At 39.5% G+C, this 24,237-nt stretch overlaps 1 protein-coding gene across 1 annotated transcript in view; it reads right to left on the bottom strand.

Moving 5' to 3' along the window:
- The window catches only part of LOC142379652 (aldehyde dehydrogenase, mitochondrial-like), a 37,418-nt gene that overhangs the window by 9,887 nt on the left and 3,294 nt on the right, over positions 1 to 24,237 (bottom strand). The window contains exons 2-10 of the mRNA XM_075464732.1: positions 12,601 to 12,705; positions 11,554 to 11,694; positions 10,295 to 10,374; positions 8,021 to 8,132; positions 4,899 to 5,027; positions 4,549 to 4,662; positions 4,066 to 4,168; positions 3,158 to 3,342; positions 2,866 to 3,030 (exon numbers count right to left, since the gene is read on the bottom strand). Of these exons, the coding sequence (XP_075320847.1) occupies positions 2,866 to 3,030; positions 3,158 to 3,342; positions 4,066 to 4,168; positions 4,549 to 4,662; positions 4,899 to 5,027; positions 8,021 to 8,132; positions 10,295 to 10,374; positions 11,554 to 11,694; positions 12,601 to 12,705 (1,134 nt within the window). The remainder of the gene's footprint in view (positions 1 to 2,865; positions 3,031 to 3,157; positions 3,343 to 4,065; positions 4,169 to 4,548; positions 4,663 to 4,898; positions 5,028 to 8,020; positions 8,133 to 10,294; positions 10,375 to 11,553; positions 11,695 to 12,600; positions 12,706 to 24,237) is intronic.

The following is a 24,237-nucleotide window of genomic DNA, read 5'->3' as shown; positions in this document are numbered from 1 at the left end:
ATTTCATGAGCTTCTTTATTAATAAAATTGTTTCTATCAGAGAGAAGATTGATGGAGTCCTTCCCACTATTATCAGTGATGTATCATCAAGTACAGCAGCTTTAGAAATATCTTTAGAACCTGATTTGTATTTAGACGGCTTCTGTCCAGTTGATCTCTCTGAGCTAACAACAGCAATAGTCTCTTCTAAACCATCAACTTGTGTTTTAGACCCAATCCCAACCAGACTGTTCAAGGAGGTTTTCCCATTAATTGACACTTCCATATTGGATTTGATCAATCTGCCTTGTTGACAGGATATGTACCTCAGACTTTTAAGGTTGCTGTAATTAAACCTTTACTTAAAAAACCTACTCTTGATTCAGAAGTGTTGGCTCATTATAGACCTATATCCAATCTCCCTTTTATGTCTAAAGTTCTTGAAAAAATAGTTGCAGCTCAGCTTTGTGATCACTTACACAGAAATAATCTGTTTGAAGAGTTTCAGTCAGGATTCAGAGTGCATCATAGCACAGAAACTGCACTGCTGAAAGTTACCAATGATCTCCTCTTAGCCTCTGATAGCGGACTTGTGTCTGTGCTTGTCCAGTTGGATCTCAGTGCTGCATTTGATACGGTCGATCACAGTATCTTATTACACAGACTTGAACATGTTATTGGGATTAAAGGAACTGCATTAGGCTGGTTTAAGTCATATTTATCTGATAGATTTCAGTTTGTTCTTGTAAATGAAGAATCTTCCTCACACACCAGAGTAAGTCATGGAGTTCCCCAGGGTTCTGTGCTTGGACCGATTCTTTTCACTTTATACATGCTTCCATTAGGTAACATTATTAGACAGCATGGCATAAATTTCCATTGCTATGCTGATGATACTCAGCTGTACTTATCTATAAAACCAGATGAACCCAATAGGTTGGTCAGACTACAAGCATGTCTTAAAGACATAAAGACCTGGATGACTCAGAACTGTCTGCTTCTAAATTCAGACAAAACTGAAGTTGTTATCTTTGGACCTGAGCGTTTCAGGGAGAAATTGTCTAGCTATATAGTTACTCTAGATGGTATTTCCTTGGCTTCTAGTTCTACAGTGAGGAACCTTGGAGTTATTTTTGACCAGAACTTATCATTTGACTCGCATATTAAACAGGTTTCTAGGACTGCCTTCTTTCACCTTCGTAATATTGTTAAAATCAGGAACATCTTGTCTCAGAGTGATGCAGAAAAACTAATTCATGCATTTGTTACTTCAAGATTGGACTACTGTAATTCTTTATTATTGGGCTGTCCCACATATTCTCTGAAAAGCCTTCAGTTGATCCAAAATGCTGCAGCCAGAGTTTTGACGAGAACTAACAGGAGAGATCATATTTCTCCAGTTTTAGCTTCTCTTCATTGGCTCCCTGTTAAATTCAGAATAGAATTTAAGATTCTTCTCCTTACATATAAAGCTCTTAATGACCGAGCTCCATCATATCTTAAAGATCTCATTGTAAGATATTTTCCTAACAGAGCACTTCGTTCCCAAACTGCAGGTTTACTTGAGGTTCCCAGAGTTTCTAAAAGTAGAATGGGAGTCAGAGCCTTCAGTTATCAGGCCCCTCTATTGTGGAATAAGCTGCCAGTAAATGTCCGGGAAGCAGAGCCTGAGTCTGGTTCTGCCAGAGGTTTCTTCCTGTTAAAAGGGAGTCGTTTCTCTCCACAGTCGCCTCAGGCACGCTCAGGCCGGGAGATTGGACCGAAAAACAAAAAGTTTTCAGTGCAATCTGTTGGTTTTCTTAGCTAGGAAATTGTTTTTGAATTGGCTCTATATGAACGAATTGGATTATTTTATGAATTATGATTATTATTAATTAATTGAATTCCAATTGGCTTGAATTGGACTTACTATCTAAGTGCCTTGAGATGACATTTGTTGTATTTGGCGCTATATAAATAAAAATGAATTTAATTGAATATGACACATTAAAGCTATAATGTGTAATATTTCACGGACAATGAATGTCTCCATGTCGCTCCGCCATTTTAAAACTACGGGATTTGTAGAAGGACATGTCATCAGCTTCGCATTTTCCGTTTCCAATGTGTAAACGGAAAATGCGAAGCTGATGACATGTCCTTCTACAAATCCCGTAGTTTTAAAATGGCGGAGCAACATGGAGACATTCATTGGAGTGTAACACTCTTATGTACATTCGAATGCTGAATATAAAGAATATAAGAACACTGCACTTTTGTGATGGAGGTAATTAATAACGATTGAGGTAATACTTGTGAATGATAAGACTCAAATTTGTTAATAAACGACGTGAAATATTACACATTATGGCTTTAAAGTTTCACAAAAAAAAAAAAAAAAAAAAAAAAAAAAAAAAAAAAAGATTTCAAATGCTAGCACAATATAAAATGACAAGACAAAGATGGGACCATACCAACACGTTTCTCCTCCAGTTAAAAGTGTGTAAAACACCAACACATTTCTTTCAGTGAAACTCTTAAAACACTCTGAAAGTGTGTATAGAGGGGAGTCTCTTTAAGCTAGTGGTATTCTAAACCTCCTTTTATGCTCCTTATGCATGGAGTATAAAAGGAGAGAGCAATTTCACCTCACTTCTTAAGGACCCCAAAGGAAGGGTTCAGTTAAGGAGATCCTGTTCTCCTGTCTCCAACCAACAGGTTGGAGAAAGGAGGTCAACAGTGATGGTCCACAGTTGGTTGTGGTGGCCATGACACCCAGCTTTTCTCTTTTATTACTGTTTACTTGGGGATTTACCCCAATGGGGAACATACCATTTACCAAACCATAATAATGTGTGATGTAAAAAATATTAGCTTGGTATATCAAAATGATCTATACAACCCTACCTCCTCCCTGGCAATGGTCATGTTGTCGTGGACATCTCCAAACACAGTAGGTTGGATGAAGTATCCTCTGTCTGCAGCCACTCCTCCTCCACACATCAGCTTGGCACCCTCTCTCTTCCCGATGCTGATGTAGCCCAGTATCTTGTTGAACTGCTCCTGATCAACCTAGATAGATTATCACAGAGGGAAGTGCAAATGTATACAAATGTGCATGCTAAAGTATGTGGACTCCAAAAGGAACCCATTATTTGTCACAAAGAAGCAACAGGGACCAACGAGGGGTGCGTGTTACCTGAGGTCCCTGCTCAGTCTTCAAGTCAAAAGGGTTTCCCACCACTCTTTTCTTAGCACGCTCAACACTGCGCTCGACAAACTCATCATAGATGTCTGCTTGGACGTAAGTTCGAGAGCCAGCACAACAGCATTGGCCTTGGTTGAAAAACAGAGCAAAGTGGGACTGCTCCACAGCATCTTCCACTGAATGAGAAAGCAACAAAGATGCACTCAACTTCATTCTGAAAATATTTCTGAACAGTCCAATCCATCCATCCATCCATCCATCCATCCATTACCTGCCACTTATACGGGGCAAAGACATAAGAGCAACAGTCTTGGCAGAAATCCCAGGACCTCCCTCTCCCCAGCTACCTAACTAAGTTGAAGAAACATGTAGCAATAAGTTTCCTAAATTCGTTTTTCTTCCCCGTGGATAGGTACTTATTTGTTTTTTTAGGTTACATATGGGGTACATATGTTTTAAACATTCCCTAAGTCTATTAGCCTATTTTTTTTTTTTATTTATTTATTTTTTTTTTTAAATCAAAGTTCTTGAATTTACCTGGATTATTTTATTTAAAGCTATTTTGTAATTAATTAATTAATTTTAATTTATTTTATCAATTGGATGAACTCTAATTTGCCTAAAGATGATTATTTTGTATTTTTGTCTGTCTGATTGAATGCTTGTGTTAACAAATAAATCAGATGTTACTCAACATTTACTCAGTACTTGAGTAGTTTTTTCACCAAGCACTTTTTTACTCTTACTCAAGTAATTATTTGGATGACTACGTTTTACTTGAGTCATATTATTCTGAAGTAACAGTACTTTTACTTGAGTACAATTTTTGGCTACTCTACCCACCTCTGTCCATCATTAATGAAAACACTGTTGAGTAGTTAGACACAAAGAAAACATACTGTCGGCATCAGACAGAATGATATTAGGACTCTTTCCTCCCAGCTCCAAGGTGACTTTCTTCAGGTTACTGAGGCCTGAAGCCTGCTGGATGAGATGACCCACCTGATGGACAGAGATACAGAAAGAAGATGGTGACACCTTCAGTTCAGTTGCAATCAATGGAATGATAAAAAATGTTGGCACAATAAAAAGACATGATCTTTTCATTGTCTTGATAAAAGCTTTTGCAGAGAGGCAGAGCTTTTGAGTGGCTCTGACCCTTCTGAGGTTGTTGAATCACATTCTGAAGTAAAATATTAAACTAAATTAAATGTTACAAACAGAGAGGAGCTGCAGTCCTTACCGGTGGTAGATGGTCTCTCTCTTACAGTTAACATGTAAAACCTGCCTTGTCAGTTGGAGGTGTTGTGGCACACACACACATCTATCTATCAATCTGTGTGTGAGATATATATATATATATATATATACACACACATTACCTCTGTGGATCCAGTGAAGGCCACCTTGTCAACATCCATATGCCTTGCAATGGCAGCACCAGCTGATGGTCCCATTCCAGGCAATATATTCACAACCCCTTCAGGAAAACCCACCTGTATATAAAAGCAGTCTGTGTCACAAATCTAATATGCCAAAGCTTTTCAAAATGGACAATTTGAACATAAATTCCTGAAAAAAAATCCCATTATGTACAAGACCAGAAGACTAACACAACAGAAGACTGTAAGTACCAAACAGGGTTGCTTGTTGGATTGTACCCAAAATCAACCTGAAATCAACTCTTGCGAGTGAAAGGGACTAAATGAAGACAAAAAAAGAAGAAAAATACCTCTTTGATAAGACTGGCTACGTAGAGGGCTGTGAGTGGGGTCTGCTCTGCAACCTTCATTACCACAGTGTTCCCGGTTGCTAAGGCTGGGCCAAGTTTCCAGGCCTGCATCAACAGAGGGAAGTTCCACTGCAGGAGGGGGGAAAGATAAGTAAAGTTATGGTCTGATTAAGTTTCTGTACTCTGATTAATGGTTTCCAATAAAAACGTAGTACACTGTGTAAACCAAACATAAAACAATGTAATGGTTCACAAACCTAATAAACCAATATTTTAATCACAACAGACCATAGAAAACTGTATAAATGTAGCAAATGAGATATTTTACTGTTTGATGATGCATAATATCTCTTTTTGAATTTAATCGCAGCAACACGTGAAGTTGGGACAGGTCCACGTTTCCCACTGTGTAGCATTCCCTCTTTTAACAACATCTGGGAACTGAGGGGACCAGCTGCTGGACCTTTGGGAGAGGAATGTTGCCCCATTCTTGTCCGATATAAGATTCTAGCTGCTCAACAGTCCTGGGTCTTCTTTGTTATATTTTCAACTTCTTTACAATTTCACACTTTTTCTTTTGTTCTTTTTTTTTTTAAGGATTTTTTTTGCACACTAGTGGACTTTATCGGAAATGAGGGCAAAGAGTGACAGAGAGGGGAAGGACGTATAACAAATGCCCCGAGCCAGGATTCGAACCAGGGATGGCTGGATCAAGGAGCTTAAGCCTCTTTGCATGGGATGCCTGCTGTTGAGCTAACCGGTGCCCCAGGAACATTTTTCTGGCGCTGCATGGTGCTCAGCACTGTAGTTTCAAGGCATGCATGCTCTCTCCTTGCATGTGTAGGTTCTAACCGGATACTCTGACTCATGCTAGATTGAATCCATGTTAGATTCATTGGCAGTTCTAAATTGGCCCTAGACTTGAGTGTGAGTGTTTGTCTCTTGTCTCTCTGTTGACCTGTTGCCAGTTAACCTAAATAGCTGCAACACATTTAATTTTAGTACCATTTACCATTACAACCTTTTGTTGCCCCTGAGACATGTTGCTGCCACCAAGATGAGCTCATGTTTTTCATAAAACAGTAAAACATCTCACTTTCAACAATTGTACTGTATAATTGTATTCTATAACACAACATCTCATATTGTCCCCAATCCTAACCCTATGCAGTATCTTAGATGTTCCTAGAGCTGTGCTCTTCTGGACAGAGATATCCAATGTTGTTCCCGGGATCTCTCCCAGTTTAGGGGTTACGATCCCGAGTGCTCCGATGATCACTGGTACCACTGCTGCTTTCACTTCCAACATTTTTTCAAATGCCTCCTTCAGCCCTCGTCTTTTTTTAAGCATCTCGTGCTCCTTCTTCTTGATGTTGCCGTCACTCGGAGTTGTTACATCTATCACTACTGCCTTCTTCTGTAGTTTGTCGACCACAACAATTGTGGTTAGCCATCACCTGCTTATCAGTCTGGATCTGGAAGTCCCACAGGATCTTAGCTCCACTACCTTTGGAGGCATCTCCCATTTTAACTTTGAGACTTTCAATCCATACTCGGCACAGATGTTCATGTACACTATTCCCACTTGGTTATGGTGTTCCATGTATGCCATAACTGCCCGCATCTTACATTCCATTATTATGTGCTGGACTGTCTCAGAGACCTCTTTGTACAGCCTGCACCTGGGATCCTGTCTGGTGTGGTAGATCCCAGCTTCTATTGATCTTGGGCTCAGGGCCTGTTGTAGAGCTGCCATGATTATAGTGCCAAAAGCAGATTCAAAATGCTGCAGCCAGAGTTCTGATGAGAACTAGCAGGAGAGATCATATTTCTCCAGTTTTACTGGCTCCCTGTTGCATTCGGAATAGAATTTCAAATTACTCTCATCGCATATAAAGCTCTTAATAACCCCTCCTCCCTCTTTACTCTCCTTGTGCATATAACATTATTGTTGTCATTAACTTGTGTTTCTCTCTCTCAGCAGGTATCCCTGGCCTGGTGTTATGGTGCTTGTTGTCCCCTCTTTCCTGTCCTCTCAAACCCCAGCCGGTTGGGGCAAATGGCCGCCCTTCCTGTCTCTGGTTCTGATGGAGGTTTCATCCTGTGACAGGAAAGTTTTTTCTTTCCACCTTGTGCACACTCAGGATGGGGGATTGAGCAGCTTTTTTTTTTTAAATTGGCTCTGTATGAATTGGACTAATTTGGAATTTAATGAATAGGATTTGATTGGATTATGATTGGAATACAATGTATTGGATTCTAATTGGCTTGAATTGGATTGTATCTTTGAAGAGCCTTAAGATGACATTTGCTGTAATTTGGCATTATATAAATAAAATTAAACTGAATTTCAGATCCGCCTTTTCGAGCCACCAATAGGACTTCACGATATCAGCCACGTCTTCAGTCATGTCGGTGGTACATGTCGTGTGTAATGGTTCCTCCACTTCCTTCTTTCTTTTATTGAAGTTCAGCTGTCTCATTCACTGACTTAGCAGTTCATCACAGGGGGCCATCTTACTGATGTATTCCTGTCCTGAAGAGCAGCTCTGACACTCATTAGCCCCCCGGCCTCCCTTCTTCCTCTTAAAGTAAAATCTCAGGGTGCAGAACTTCAGGTGAAGCCCTCTGTGTTTTGTGGGGAGATTTCTTGTATTAACATCAGTGACTTCTGTCTCCTCTTCTGGTCAGGTATGTGTCGATGGCTCGGACTTTGTTCTTTCCATTCAGCTGACTCTTCAGGACCTGCCTTACTCTTTATAGGTAACTGGTTGTGGCTGACTTCCTTGTGACCTCTTCATAGTTGCCATTTGGCTGTGGGACCCCAAGGTATCTGTAGCGGTCCTGAACATCTGCTCCGTTGTCTTCTGGTAGCTCAACTCCTTCACTTGTAATCACCTTGCCTCTCTTTGACACTATTCAACAGAATTTGCCTAGTCCTAATAATATTCCTATATGTACAGGCATATTAGGCCCTGTGTGAAAAACTAAGTCCACCGTTAATGCTTTCATAGAAATTAAGATGTAAGTCGCACCCAGGTACACTTAATCAAGTACATTTGACTGAAGGAGACATATTCTGCCCCTTTTCACAAGCTGATAGATTAAGAACACACACATACTGGTATTATCTGCCCGCAGACTCCAATGGGTTCATGTCTGGTGTAGCAGAAATAATCTCCATCAATGGGGATCGTCTTACCCTCCCACTTATCAGCCCAACCTGCATAGTATCTAAACACACAAAATAATGTTGTTCTTTTACACAGTAAAATAATAGTACAATTACTTTATAGTCAAAAACACAAATGTTTTGCTCCTTTAACACTCAACCTTTCATTGATGCAGCTTTTGTACCATATCATGATTACCATAATGTGTGGCATCATAGACATCATAGCCTTTGATAGTTCTCCTAGTAGGACGAGGTATTTAAATTTCCAACTTTTCCGCACAGCACTTACCTTGTATAGAGATGTGTTCGAGTGCTTTGGAGTGTTTAAATGTGAACAGAAGGTAGTAGAGAAGAGAGGAATAGTAGTAGAGAGGAGAGAGAGAGGGTGAGGAAGGCAGAGTCAGGAAGAGGGGCTGGACAGGGCTACCTACTCCCCTGCTTGACTGTGCTGTACACTCTACCTCTCTGGGTTCTCCATGAGCTCCCCTCCAACGACCCATCGTGAAACAAGCTCTATTGCCATGGTAAAAGCTAGGGGGTAGATGGTACAACCTGCCATTATGCCAATCTCAACATGCTGCCAGGTGGTTGTAATTCCCTGTGCTGGAGGTATGAACTACGGAGCAAAAGTCTTGATCCAGCCCTCATTTATACATTTCAACAGGAAACAGATGCAGTGATATATTGGAACATGTTTAAACATAACTGTAAATAAGAGTATATAAGGCAAAAACAGAGTCTGTACAATTCTAAGGAGGTTGAAAGCCAATATTTGGTCTGAGCACCTTTATTCTCCAACACAGTCTGAACCCTATCAGACAAGCTTTCTGTCATTTCTTTAAGTAGTCTTCAGGAATAGTTTTCCAGGCTTCTTGAAGGACATCCCGAAGCTCTACTTTGGATGTTGGTGTCTGTCAAACTGTTTCTTTTTTTTTTTTTTTTTAGCATACAAACTGCCAAAAAGATCCAGTTTAAAATGGCTTCTTTGCTAAGTTGTCTGTGATGTGCAGACACAACACTGGTTAATCCCTTGACTTAGATACCTTTTTTCTGCTTGAATGATTGAAAGTCAGGGTTTAGTGGCTTAACAAAGAAAAAACACATTCGTCTGAAAATGGTCAGGTACAAGGACTGGACTGAAAATGAGTGAAAAAGCAGCCAACGTCCTAAGAAAAACTTCAGAAGTCTTCAGAAAGCTGGAGAACTATTTATCAAGACCACTTTAAAAGATTACAAGAAAGTCTGGCTATAAACCGAAAGAAAAGAAGGCTGGATCAGGACTGATGCCCATTTCTGTAAGTCATACGCCAGTTTTGACATGATACCTCTTTCACATGCATCAGGGGAATGTCAGTGAAGCCATTCTCAGCAAAATACTCAACCAAGACCTTTCTCTGTAGTTTCAGTTTGTATATAACATGTGACTGGCATTATAGAATAGAGCTCACCCATGATGATGACGAGGACTGGTGATGATGCACCATCAATTTTGGCAACACCACGTGACTTTTCAAGTTACTACTGGGCAGCTCCTATGTCTTCACTATTTGAGTCATATGAACCATCAGTTACACAAACTTTGGTATTTGTGGGCATCAACAAAGTCAAAGGCTTGAAGAAATGATTCTGCAGGCAGGAGCTGAGCAGCTACAGAAAGGTGGGTGGTGTGAATACAAATATGCAGCCACAATGCACATGCCATGCTGGTGGTGTGAAGCCAGCCGAAGGTGGTGTCAAGATGCTGATCATCAACTCAGTAAATCGATCCAAGCTTCCAACTCTTAATATAAGCCCCTTAACCCAAAAAAGACAGTGTTGACACTAGCTGGCCAATGAAAAGCATGGATCTGGAGAATCATTAATGTTATTACCCTATGGAGGCACATGAATATCTGACAGCAATTCTGATTGTGCATGCATTCAGTCTTTTTTGTCAAGATTAAAGCCTGAGGCTGCACAAGTGCGAGAATACAGCAAGTACATTTTTTTTACAGCTTAGAGCAGATTGGTCATGAGGCTCTGCATGTCTTTACTCAGTCAGCATAAATTTCCATTGTAATACAGTATATCCCCTTTACTAAACCACCTTCGTAATACAAAGCTGCCTTGCTAATAAATGATCCTGCTTTGTAGTACAGACCCAGGTCAGAGGTAGAATTACATTTTCAGGTGGAGGATAAGCTTTCCAGAACCAGAAAAGGCGCTACTCTGTGTTTGTTACCTTAGACATTTAACCACAGTCGGTATATCCACGGCATAGGAAATTGCATATGGCTTCCCATTGTCCAGAGTCTCCAGTTCCTGTAGCAATAACACAATTAATTTACATGTATAGTAACCTGAAATCTTTGTAAGAAACATGAACAAAGTGAAATGATGTCATGCACTTCAAAATGATGGATGATGGATTTATGGTTTAAGCCCTACTTACTGACAGTTATTTGTAAGGCGAGTGGCACAAGACTGTTAATGAAGACCTTCAACACACTGAGCATAACTCAGGGATTCTCTGAGCGCCTCAAACATCTGCAATGCGTTTTTTTTTAACTTCACTATTCACGATTTGAGGGGTGCCAGGGACGGGGGCTGCCTTTAAGTTGTAAGATGTGTTTTATTTTTGTTTATCAATGTTATATTCTATTTTTATTCTGTTTATCCTTTTTACTTTCCTTTTGTTTTTTTTTAAACAGACTGTTGATTTAATTCAATTTGTTTGTTACATCTGTGACATCTGAAATGTCTGTGAAGATATTAAGTTAAAACAAATAAAAATTTGAATGACAAAAAAAACTTCACTATTCACTAAATTTATCCAGTTCTTTTTCCTACTCCACATTAATTTAAGTAAGCAGCCCTGTTTCTGGAAATTCTGGAATCCAGGGAAGATGTATTTCCATGATGAAAGTAGAACAGTTTGTTTGCTCATTGGCTCTTCGACTACACTTTAAGTGCAGACTTTAATCTCTGGCTTAATCTCTGGGCATGCTAGTGAGGGGTTTTACAGCACATTACAGTGAGGGGGTGGGGTCAGCTTTTACAGCCTTAAATCCAACCAACCCTAAAAATCCATAAAAAGATAATGAATATCAGATCTGTTCTCACTGTGCTAAGGTTTTGAGTCCAATATGACAACATACCTGAGACAGGTTGGGCAACAGACATACTTAATAGGCGTGCGTGGAAGCAGCATACTTAGTTAAAAGATATTCAGTAGGTGTTAATTTACTATGGTACGTAAATCTCATTCAAAAGTCCACATGCTCTGGCAGTAACACAACGGTGAACTAGGTCTTCTTCTCCACCAGATCAGTTGAGTTAAATCATCATTTTTCACATACCACAGAGGTCTTTACCGGTTAACACATCAGTGGTATCCCAAGAGACCCACAACATCTGTGCTACTGTCTAAGGTATTGGAAGAGAACCGTTTCTACAGACAGTTTTTGGCTATGCATGCTTTTACACTTAATCAGTACTTACAGCAAGGTAGGCAGCATCCCTCTCAATTGCATCAGCTAATCTGTGGAGCAGCAAGCCACGATGAGAGGCATCCATACGACGCCATGGGGACCCCAACCTGAAGGCATCATGTGCTGCCTTCACTGCCTTGTCCACATCTGCCTGGAATATAAATAAAGATTTGTTAAATTTTGGTTAACCGATCTCAATCAGTTTGTCTTTAATAACTGTTATAATTAAAAGAAGATGCATCCATTCTCTAGGCCCAAAGAACCAGGGGGCATTTTTTTCAATCCAATCAGGAAAACCTTGGGACATACCACTCTGGAAAAATTCTGGGAATTTTAAATTGAAAATAAACTTAGAAAACCTGAGTTCCCAATTGAAAGGGTTTCCAAGAGGACAGATTTTACTGTGTGATCTGGTTATCCAATGTCAAAGTTTGTATGCCAAGCGTCTCCATGTGGACTAGTTAGCTTACGTATATTCTAGGATGGCACTTTGTCTGCCTGCTGCAGTAGCTCCGCACAATTTCCCACTTTGGGTTGAACAAAATATTATTCAGTTAAACTCTAATAATGCCTGGTGGGCTCACAGAACAGAGGTCACTTAACATGAAACGCCCAAAAACTGTTTATGAATGTAAAAGGGTAAAAAAAAAAAAAAAAAAAAAAAGAGACTGCTCTTAATTGACCTAATGCCCCCCCCCCCCAATTATGGTCAAACAAATGCTACAATAGCTTTTCTTAACATTACAAAACAGGACAAGGTACAGTGTTATACCACTTTTACAACAAAAGTAGCGTGTTCAGACAGGTTTTTAAAATGTGGGTACACCTGCTAAAACAAGCTGAGGAAAGTATTTCATCAGGGGAACTGCTGCCCCAAACTAGGGAAAAATGTATGATAATAAAAATATTTCCCTAACCCCAGCACATATTCTAATAAGAAAAGGTAATTAGAGCACATTAAGGCAAACAATAACTCAATTATTTACATAAACCTGAGTGTCTTGTTTGTTAGGCTACTGATAGTAATCTTGTAGTTTTCACTGAACAGGTTGTTTACCTCATTAGCCTCTGCAACTTGACAGATGACTTCCCCCGTTGCTGGATTGATGGTCGGGAAAGTTTTCCCACTTAGTGCATCCTGCCACTCGTTGTTTATGAACAGCTGAAACATCAAACACATCATTACACATACAGCACTGTTCCAAAACAATTAATTTATCTGAAAGTTGAATTATTTACAGGCTTTACTGAAAGAAAGAAAATATTCAGAGTTCTTTTTTTTCATGAAAAAACTAAAACCATTATTGAAAAATTCCTTGACGTTTGACGGTCTGAACACTTTCCTAAGGTTCAGAGCCTGTATTCAAACGTCCAGGCAGGAGGTTATTACTGTTTCTTTTCAGAGGAAAAACAGATCAGGTTTTTTGTTGGAATATTTAATGAGCTTTCTCATATCTCCTCCATACTGTTACCTCTTTTGTATAAAACATGCATCTGAACATGTGTGCTGAAGACATCTTTAACTAAACATTTATTTGATGACAACATACTTCTTAATAATGTTGGATGCATGCACTTCCCAGTTAGCCTGGGAATTCCCATGCTGCTTTGCGCTCGATTTCATTCTCACTGCAAAGTCAGCCTGGAAACCACCGCCCTTATTTTTGCTAGAGTTTGGGAACCAATCACAGAACGGGGGGCAGCAAGACGATGACGACGTCTATGCGCTACACCAAAGCTTGTAGAGCGTTAATCCAACATGACAGCGGACACAACGTTACCGTTCAATGCAGCCTTAGAAAGTGTTTCGGAGTAGATTCACCCTAGGGTCATTTGAACCGTGACATCCAGCCAAGTAGCCCACCCGAAGTTTTTCCGATATTGGCTGAACATCAGCTGAGTTACCGAGTTATCCCGAAAAGCTTAGTACAAGCGCTAACGGACCCTGGCAGTATCTCCAAAATTACCACACTAGAATCACATGTCATGACACCAAACTTCTACAGTTGTACAAATATGGTCTGTACTCACAAAACGATGCATTTGGAAGTTTGTACATAGTCCAGGAGTTTATTATTATCATCAACACAAGCCTGATAGCTTTTCTGCTGCTAAAGCTTCGTTGACGTCACTTCTGGGAGCCGGGAGCTTCAAAGTAAGATGAGGGTTGATCTACTACTGTAGACAACAAAGCAAGGCTGCTCAATTTCTCCATTATTAAAATAAATTCACAACTCTACAACATAAAAATTCATGTATAATATAGCATATAGGCCTACTTTGTTAAATTTAAGTAGCTTAGAGCGCAAGTTTACTTTTATTTTCCATTTTTTTTCTTCTTCCTCGTCGAATTTCTGTCGTCATCTGGTATAAGTGATACAATTGGCTATGAATCGCGCGCAAAGCAGCATGGGAAGAACCTGACGTCATTTGATAGACAATCGTAGCGCCCAATAAACGGCTCTAGGCATTCGTAAACCACGCCTCAAATATGAGAAAACGCACACCTAGTTCCCAGACCACCATCTCATCGAGATTGTGGACGCGTCAGCCAGGCTACTTCCCAGTGCTAATTTTTTCTTAAACAACATTCATAAATACTGATTGTAAATTGATTCGACAGGGACAGTTGTTTTGAATGGCTACAATACAACAGAGAATAGTGGTCTATGGCGCTATGCTAGGCACCTCCTCCTCCCCCTTCTCCTCCTCTTACATCATCTATCTTGGCAGAGCAGGGCACAAGGAGATGTGCAGGATGTTCAAGGAGCAGCAGCAAAGTTCAAAACAAAGATAACATGCCATGATGTGTTCAGGGTCCCTGCTGTAGTAGCCCTACTTCAGACAGCTGTTCTGAGAACAAGCTGGGACCCAATAGGATTCCTGTATTAGTTAGTAAAAGAAGGATGAACAGTCCAAAACAGTCAACCTGCTGGGTGAATCTATCTAATCTGTTAACGGTACCACGTACAACTCAGAATACAACAGAGACCACTGTAAACTCCACAAAGCTAGCCTTACTTAATATTAGATCTCTGTCCAATAAGTCACTGTTAGTTAATGACTTCATAATTTCACATAATTTAGATTTTCTTTTTCTGACAGAAACATGGTTAACAGAGAGCACAAGTGCTACTGTTCTCAATGAAGCAGCCCCCCCAAACTTTAGTTTTATGGGAGAAAAGGTGGGGGAGAAGCTGCCTTATTTAAAGATACATTCCAGTGTAAAGAGATTCAAAAGAAGTGAAATAGCCAAATGAGATATCTTAGTTTTATTTTAAAGGGTGTTCCTAAAATCCTGTTCTTAATCAATTTACAGATCTCCAGGACACTGTGCAAGTTTTATTGATGAATTTTCTGAATTATTGTCTGTTATATTGACTGATTTTAACCATTTTATCTTGACCGGGGATTTTAACATTCACATAGATAATATGACGGATGGTAATGCCAAATAATTTTCTTCTGTGCTGGACATGTTTGGTTTGTGGCAACATGTAACAGAACCTACCCACCTTCGAGGTCACATTCTGGACCTGGTCATTTCGCCTTATCTGACCATTTTTGTATTTTATTTGATTTATTTATCACTCAGAATGTTCAAACAACCAGCTTCTCAGATAAGAGGAGGTACATTAATGAGAAAACAAGTGCTCAGTTTAGGGAGGCCATAGCTATGTTACCAACAATCAGAGCAGAGTCGGTTGAAGGAATGCTGGATCATTTCAACTTGGAAATTTTGAATGTAATGGAAGCTGTTGCACCGATAAGAATCAAGAGCACCTTGAGCAAACAGAAAACACCATGGACAAACACCACTACGGTCAAAAACCAGGAAAGCTGAACGTAAATGGAGGAACACAAAGCTTCAGATTCACTAGGAGCTGTACAAACAAAGCCTGTGTAGTTATAACAGTGAGCTGTGCACGGCCAGACAGCTGCATTTATCTGAAATGATTAATAAGAATGTCAACAATTCTCTGTTTGCTATGGTTGAAAAACTTACAAATCCTCCTTAACAGTCAAACCCAGACCTCTCTACAGAGAAATGCAACAAATTTTTTAGCTAAAAAAAAATAAATAAATCAAAACAATTAGACAAAACATTCACGCAACACAGACATACAAGAAAACTAATCTGTGTCTAAAACCTAGAAATAACTAACGTTATGTCACAATTTAATATTGTTGATTTAAAAATCCTAGAGGGAAACAGTTTGGCAGCTGAAATCAACAACTTGTTCTCTGGACATAATACCATCCGACTTTTTAAAAACTGTTTTTACCTCAGTAGAAAGTGATCTCCTACAAATAGTTAACAGCTCACTGGCATCAGGCATTTTTCCCAAGTCACTAAAGACAGCTGCCATTTAAGCCACTCCTAAAGAAGAGAACTCTAGACGCCTCTATGATGAACAACTACAGACCTGTCTCTAATCTCTCTTTTATATCCAAGATTATTGAGAAAGTTGTATTTAAGCAACTCAACGACTTTCTGAATGAAAGTGGAAGTCTTGATAACTTTCAATCAGGCTTCAGACGTCATCACAGCACTGAAACAGCTCTGGTCAAAGTGTTAAACGACATCAGGTTGAATACTGATTCTGGTAATGTTTCAGTCCTGGTTCTGTTGGACCTCAGCGCTGCGTTTGATACTGTAGATCACAGAATCCTGTTGCACAGGCTGGAAAACTGGGTTGGACTTTCTGGAGCGGTCCTTAACTGGTTCAGGTCCTACGCCAGAGTCATTTTGTTGGGACAATTGGCAGCTATGAATCTGAGCAAGTGGCCATGACTTGTGGAGTCCCCCAGGGGTCAATTCTTGGACCTCTTCTGTTTAACTTGTATATGCTCCCTTTGGGTCAGATATTGCAGAACTTTAACATCAATTATCACAGTTATGAAGATGATACACAACTTTATGTGTCTCTGTCACCAGACGACTGCAGCCCAGCAGACGTACTGTGTCAGTGTCTGGAGGAAATAAACACCTGGATGAGAGAGAATTTTCTACAATTAAGTGAAGACAAAACTGAGATCATTCTGTTTGGTAGTAAGGAGAAGAGGGTCAGCGTTGGTAAATATCTTGAGACTCGGGCCCTTACAATCACTGACCAAGTTTGTAACCTCACATACTACATGATCTTAAGGGCATATTTTCTCTGGTAAGTTGATGAAATTACAATTTTTTTTTAGCATTGTGAGGATTAGCTGACTGGTCTTTAACTAATTAAAGTTTTAATTAAGTTTTTTCAGCATGACTTTGCAGCTGTGATAATGAATTGTTTCTCTGTTGTTGTCAGGGAGGTCAGCAGATGTGGTGGTCGCTGCTGTCATGGATCAACTCTCATTCGGACTACAGCGCATTTAAGGGCTGAAAAAAAAAAAAAAATCTGAAAAGTAACAAAGTGTTGTCACAGGCTGCTCAAATTTACCGTCCTGTTCTCATATTTATCCACACAAATCCCAAGAAGTACAACTGGATGGAATTAATTGAGCATCGCTATGAAAGTTGCAGCAAATTGTGGGATTTGGGATCGCCTATTTTTCATAATGAAATTAAAAAGGAAGCATTGTAGTTCCTTTCCTTAGCTTTTGGGGAATCATGGCTGCTACTTAGATACTTCTGGGTCATTTAATTTAGCCAGGAACCTTCCTACTATTAGACAAGACCCTAAAGTGTCCCATTAGGCCAAAACAGGAAACCAGCAACCACCAAAACAGAACTTTTACCAGAAAGGGAATAGTGTCATCATTAATACATCTGTTTTTTCTCTCCTGTCATTGCTCGTCTTTGTTTGTACTGACCACATCGAGGTGGCTTAGTGTCGTACTAGTGCGTGCTTTAATGCCAGCTTTGCATAATCAGGGACAGAGGTGACAAAAGTACTGTTTCCCAGAAGGGCATGTCTGCCATGCCAGCTCTCCCTCACACACAAACCGTGATATCCCCATCAACTTTAAATCCCCACTCAGTCTCAAACAGAACAGGGAAGCGCTATAAATTTGAAGTCGTTCTGGATTGAAAAGGTTTTATGCAAAGGGCTCCTGCCTGCTGTGAAAAAAAGGCATCTGCGATTTCTCAAGGACCCATACGATGGCCTCTGGAGATGGAACTGTAAAATCAACAACCCCAAGTTCAAAAGAGTTGGGCACTGTGTAAAATGTAAATAAGATCAGAGTGAAAGATTCACAAATATTATAAACCAATTTTTTTTTTCACAAGTGAACACAGAAAACATCAAAAGTTCAAAGTCTGACTTTGCCATGTAAAATTTCTGAATGTAAACATGCAACATGTTCCCGTCATAAAATTCAAGTATAGCCCACATAGAACTGGGATACAGCTCAACATAAACTGGAATAATATCTTCTGGGTGTGTCATAGGTTAAATTATTTTAGCCTTTAAAATAAAAATACAAAATGAATGAATAAATGAGTTCTAAATATAGTGCAACATACAGGACTGTTTCTATTGGATAAAGAAACCAGACGTTCAAACATTGCTAAATACTGCCATCAATGTTTTTGTTAATTATCCACAAGGTTACTGAAATCTCTTCATTTTTAACTTTTCACTTGTGGAGTTATATGTTCAGTTTTTAAGATGATCTGGACAGATAGATTTTTTTTTAAAAAATACAATGAAAACGTAAAGAAAAAAGGGTGATAACAATGCTATAAAGCCTCTGAATCATGTTCATTTTTCCTTGATGAGATAAATTTGACCTTTCGGTTCATTTTGAGGCTGACAGTTTACATTGGAATTAGGGCTGTGACTCGATTAAAATTTTTTAATCGCGTTAACTACAGGCTTTGAAATTAATTAATCGAAATTAATCGCACAAAGGCATTCCTGTCCATCTCATTCATTCATAGCCCATTCACTAAGGATAAAATAGCCAATCCACAAAGGCTACTTTGCCCACTGTGTTCCTCAAATAAGTTTTGATCAACTTCATCTTGGAAAAAAATAGCTGGGAGTGAATGAGCTACAGTGCGGACTTTCTATTTCATCTCATCTGACGCACAACAGTTGTAGGCGACAACTTTCAAGAGATAGTTCTACCTGGCGGGCTTCCAACAGTAGCCTCGTACAGTGCTAAATCACACAGGCACAACATTACGTTCAAACTTGTTGCTCACACCAGTCTGTCCGCTGCCACAGCGGACACATAGCCTACTCAAGCCAATCTACTCGCATCACATTATGGCAGAGGAAGCACGCTGGCAACCTAACATAAAGTAAAAAGTGTGTCCGTTATTTTCAAAAGATGGTGCTAACTGCACTGACACTAGGCTACTTAGCAAGTAGCTCTAGATAGACTGCAAGCACCTAGAGTCGACTAACAAACCAAGTCACAAGAAGACTATTTGATAATAGTGTTTCGGCGAGCATATGAAAAACAACTGGGATTTCCTACCTTATTTGTGTTACTTGAAGAAGGACATTCTCAAAATCGCCATATTCCAGTTAGAATTGCAGTTAAGCTATGTTATGAGTGAATGGGTGCTAAAATGAGAGGAAAACTGTAACATATGACTATTCAAAAACAAATTAAACTGAGAATACAATTAAATACGGTTTCTATTTATCTCATAAATCTGCTTTATGGAAATATTATTTTCGATTTCCCCGGGTAATTTAGAACAGACGTGATTGGCTGACTGTAGAATGACATCACCACAGCTACTGTAGATCTAGGAACAATGTGGATAGCCGTTTCACCAGTAAAGCTGGTGTTTTATACCTTTCCATATGTATATTTATCAGCTAAAGAACGAAAAATGGGGATAGGCTACATACGTGATTCTTTACTTCTTAATATTGTTGTCGTTGTTGCACTGCACTTCTGTTCTTTGTGAGCAGTAAACCTGCCTCTAGCCCCAAAGTTGGGGTAGCTATGGGGTTGCTGAGCACATTCTTGGGGTTGCTATAGCAACCGCAAGCAACCCCTTAGCGCCGCCTCTGGGCTTGATACGCTGCGGTGATACGCGAATTCCTTGTTGCATAATCTGCACACAACCACGCTCTTGTCGACGCTTCCATCCGTCTGTATTTAAAAAAAAAAAAAAAATTATAGTGTGCGATTAAAATGCGTTATTTTTTTAACGCACTAATATGTGTGTAGTTAATTAATCGAAATTAACACGCTAAAGTCCCAGCCCTAATTGGAATGTTTTGTGAAAACATTCCGATATAACTACAATCTACTGCATGGCAGCTCTTCACCATTTCAGACGCTTTTCAAGTCAGTCTAACAGTCCGCGGTCATTGAGATGGCCGTCTTTTTGCCACTTAGCTGGGCGTAACCCACAGTCATGTGTCTGATGACATCATGTGCACACCCTCTATGATTTGAGGTGATATATAAACCAAATGTCTTCTTGTACCCTTCAGTATGTTGTTTTGTGGTCACTCAGCTGCACAACACTAACAGCACCAGCACGTTCATTTGATATAAAACACGTTTTTGTTTTAAGTGCAGGTCAGTAAGCTGTGGAATTTTGCTATATCTCAGTAAGGAAAAAAAATAAATAAATAATAGAACAAGTAAAATGTTATGAATCCTTTACCTTTCGGTGCAATTGACGTCTATAGACGTCAATTTAAAAAAAAAACGTTCACTGCCAAAGACGTCTATAGACGTCAATTGCGTTTTTTAACGGAGCGGGCTGGGGGACAATCTAGCGGAGTTCGTCACTAAATCTTAGGCTTGTAAACACTAAACAGAGAATATACTGGCAAAATTACCCGCTAGGTGGCAGCAGTGCCACTATGCACAAAAAAAAAAGAGCTCGTTTTCTCGATTTTTTTGGGTCAAACTTTTTTTTCCTGATGAAAGAAGAGAGTCTACTCTTTCTTTTGGTAATTTCGGTGTGTACATAGTCATAAGACACACTTTTCTGTGGGTCTTGGAAAATCAGTCAAAATACTGAAAAACACTTGGCAGTATGGGTGGCTCTGAACTGAAAATGGCTGGCAGCCAATGAGTTAACAAACTATCAAAGATAATATTATCCGATACAAAAACAGTGTGTTATCTTAACGTAGTGCTGTCCGGTTCTGTCGGCATAAACAAAAAAAGAAGTTCAGATAAGTGTGTTTGTTTTTCCACCCAGAGTCCGGAGGAAAAACGAGTTACTTCTGGTTTGTGTCAGTTGTCAGTTGTACGTCAGACCCCTTTCACTGGGGAACATGTCCAAGTGTAAATTCACTGGGGAGTTTTAACCAGAGCTATAGAGTAATACAGAGTGACGACACTCCCATTGACTCCCGTTGTAAAAAAAAATGCCGGACGACACTTCGACGCAGCTTCGTTGATCTCAATTGCTCGTCAAGAACAATTACTTAAGTTACTGAAATAACAGCATTTTAAAAGTTTTTTTTACATTTTTAAGCAATAGCTATCAGAAGTATACTCTTAGACATCCTTATTTTTACATTTGGTTTGCATGAAATGTCGATGTTAAAAATGTAATGGATTTAGGGACCTAACTGAAAGCTTGGTAACGAAGACTAACGTGTGGTAATTAACGTGACCATTTCACTAAAGTCCGTAAACTTTTTATTGTCAGGTGACATTATGCAAAGTTTTGATTGTTAGGTTTTAAAACATTGCCAAAATACTATTATATGCCTATAGTAATAATACATATAATACATTCTTGGTATATCTGAAGTATTTTCTCTGGTAAGTTGATGAAATTACAATTTTTTTTTAGCATTGTGAGGATTAGCTGACTGGTCTTTAACTAATTAAAGTTTTAATTAAGTTTTTTCAGCATGACTTTGCAGCTGTGATAATGAATTGTTTCTCTGTTGTTGTCAGGGAGGTCAGCAGATGTGGTGGTCGCTGCTGTCATGGATCAACTCTCATTCGGACTACAGCGCATTTCTACAATGTCCAAACCCTTAAATTTGATCAAATACAGTTCATTGTTGAAGATAAATCTACCCAACAGTATAAATATCAGTTTATACAGTCCGCAGCAAAGAACCGGCTGAGAGATGATGTGGTGGACAGATTAAACAGATTAATCTGGCTCTGCCCGAGCTGTGTGCACTTTATTATTTTAGAAACTGTCACTCAGTTAGTTTTAATGAAGTGGACTTTACTGTATAACTCACTTAATGTAAAAAGAGTTCAAGTTTTGGATCAAACCTCACTCTTTGCTAATGTCTTGTTTTTTCCATAGATGAAAACAATTCTCTTTTTTATTTTTTTAAAGTAATGCCCAGGTTCAGGTGGGAGAGGAAGATCAAAATCTGACTGCATTTATCAAAACAACCGTATATTAAGTTAGAATAATGTTATTAATCGATATGGATCAATTTATACACCTTATTAGATTATACATCATCTGTTTTTAAGAGCAGAATGCCAACAAAGGAGAGCAGGGGCCTCATGTACAAAGGGTGCGTATGCACAAAATAGTGGCGTACGCACCTTTTCACGTCAACGATCAGATGTATCAAGAGCGAAAAGACCATGGAAATGTGCGGTGCCTCACGCCACCTTCAGGGCTGGCGTACGCACTTTTCTACAGCTGATGATTCTTTGGCAACACCTAAGGTGATGTTGGGAAACTGTTATAATAAATAAATGTGTAAACAATTAGTCCTCAGACAGTGATGTGCACATTTGAGATACATGAACAATTAATACTGATAAACAATTAACACACCCATGTGTCTACAATTACACAAATGGATATAAAAACATGCGCAAAGTGGTGCAATGCATACCATTAAAAACAATGGCTGCTTTAGCAGTATTAGAAAACTTTGCAAATGGTGCAATTTGAAGAGAGCGTGTGTTCAGAGACAGAGAGGATTTGCTGGCACATGATGGCAACTGGCTCATTAGCCATTGTGAGGGAAATCCTCCTGGAACTGTGCCCAGAGTTGCGGCCGGTGTTGGTGCGCACCACAGCGAGGAGCCATGCGCTGCCTGTGTTCACAGGTGATGTGCTCACAGGTGATGTGCACACTGCGGTTCCTATAGCAACCGGGGCATTCCAGAGGTAGCTGGCCAACTAATTGGGACTGTGTCAGTCTACCCTAAGCCGAGCCATGCCAGCCGTGTGGGACAAAATTATCTGCATCTCAACCAGGTATACCATACAATGAAGTTGAACAGGCCAACATTAAAGCTCAATTTGAAGCGAGAGCCGGTTTTGTAATCGGAACTATCGACTACGCACACATTGCTATAAAAGCGCCATCACATGATGAATTTGTATGTTAACAGGAAACATTTTCATTCGATGAATGTACAGATCATATGTGATGCGTAAATGCAATTAACCAACATTGTGGCGAGGTGGCCTGGTTCTTCCCAGTATTTACCTTGGGGTAATCAGAGTTACTCACATGTGCTCCCACCACCCCAGAGAGAGCAGTGTCACCCATAATTGCGCCGACTCTCTGTTCAAACAGGGTGGGGCCCTCTTCTCCTGTCCCCCTGCCTGTTTTGACCACACTTCGGCGGTGGGCAGCCAGTCTCCGCTTCACATCCACCTTAATGTCGGACCACTCCTTCTTCACCTCTGCTTGTGTGTGTGGTACCCACAAAATAAGTATTTTTGTTGAGATACTTTTATTGTTTTATTTTCTCTCAGAGTTACTTTTTTTTGTTTATTGCTTTTGTATTATTTTATCATATTCTGTCTGATTCAGCATAAGTAGCCAAGCAGAGTAACACACGGACATGCTATTGCATGAGATGGCCACTAGTTGGCAGCACTTACTGGCAGCGTCACCTGGACTCTTTGCAAGGTACCGCGAAAGAAGGGCTCATAATCCAGATGAATGGAGAATGAGCAACAGTTGTCCTGCTTTGCTGATTTCTGTCTGATTTACAGATTAGTTACTCACCTTTTTCTGTGACCTCAGCTGTTAATAAGCCAATATGAATCCCTGGTGATGTGTTGTCCATAAGCCAAAAGTTCGTCAGATGTGTAATAAAAGTGAAGTGTCACAGTACGTGACGATTGTAGCGGTGAAAATGGCGTCCGACGCCGTGTACTTTCATTTGTTTCTTTCGGCTCCTGAACATTTGCGGGTTATTACTGTGTGTGTGAAAATCAGTTGTGTGTGTGTGTATAATACATTGCTCGAAGGTTGAAGCTAATGCTAAAATACAGTTTAAGATCGAGTTAAAGGGTTAAAGCGGCAAGCTATGAGCCAGCTATGTTTGTTTCAGTGTGTGTATAATACATTGCTCGAAGGTTGAAGCTAATGCTAATATACAGTTTAAGATCGAGTTAAAGGGTTAAAGCGGCAAGCTATGAGCCAGCTATGTTTGTTTCAGTGTGTGTATATGTATATATATATAGTAAACGGGAAATAGTTTAACTGCAAAGGAGATTTATTCTGTTATACTAAGTAAACACTTAATATACCTAATGTATTTTATATACAGTTATATGAAGGGAATACTCTTTCAATGAGAGAACAGAGATGATGTGTGTAAGGGTGAAGTGCATACATGATTGATGATAGACAGATGACATGATTAAAAGGGAAAATGTTTATCTTTGGATTAATACAAATGTTGAAAAGTGTATTTCTTGGAAATATGTAAAAACAGACATTTAATGTGAATGTTGTCTAAGATGGTTAGTCCTAGTGCTTTAATGCAGACAAAATAACAGAAATAATTACTGGTTGCAGTGAAAAAGTTAAAA

The sequence above is a fragment of the Odontesthes bonariensis genome, chromosome 5, assembly GCF_027942865.1.
Source record: "Odontesthes bonariensis isolate fOdoBon6 chromosome 5, fOdoBon6.hap1, whole genome shotgun sequence".
Taxonomy (NCBI): domain Eukaryota; kingdom Metazoa; phylum Chordata; class Actinopteri; order Atheriniformes; family Atherinopsidae; genus Odontesthes; species Odontesthes bonariensis.
The sequence above is the reverse complement of the archived record's forward strand: the minus strand, read 5'-3'. Positions and strand labels throughout refer to the sequence as shown.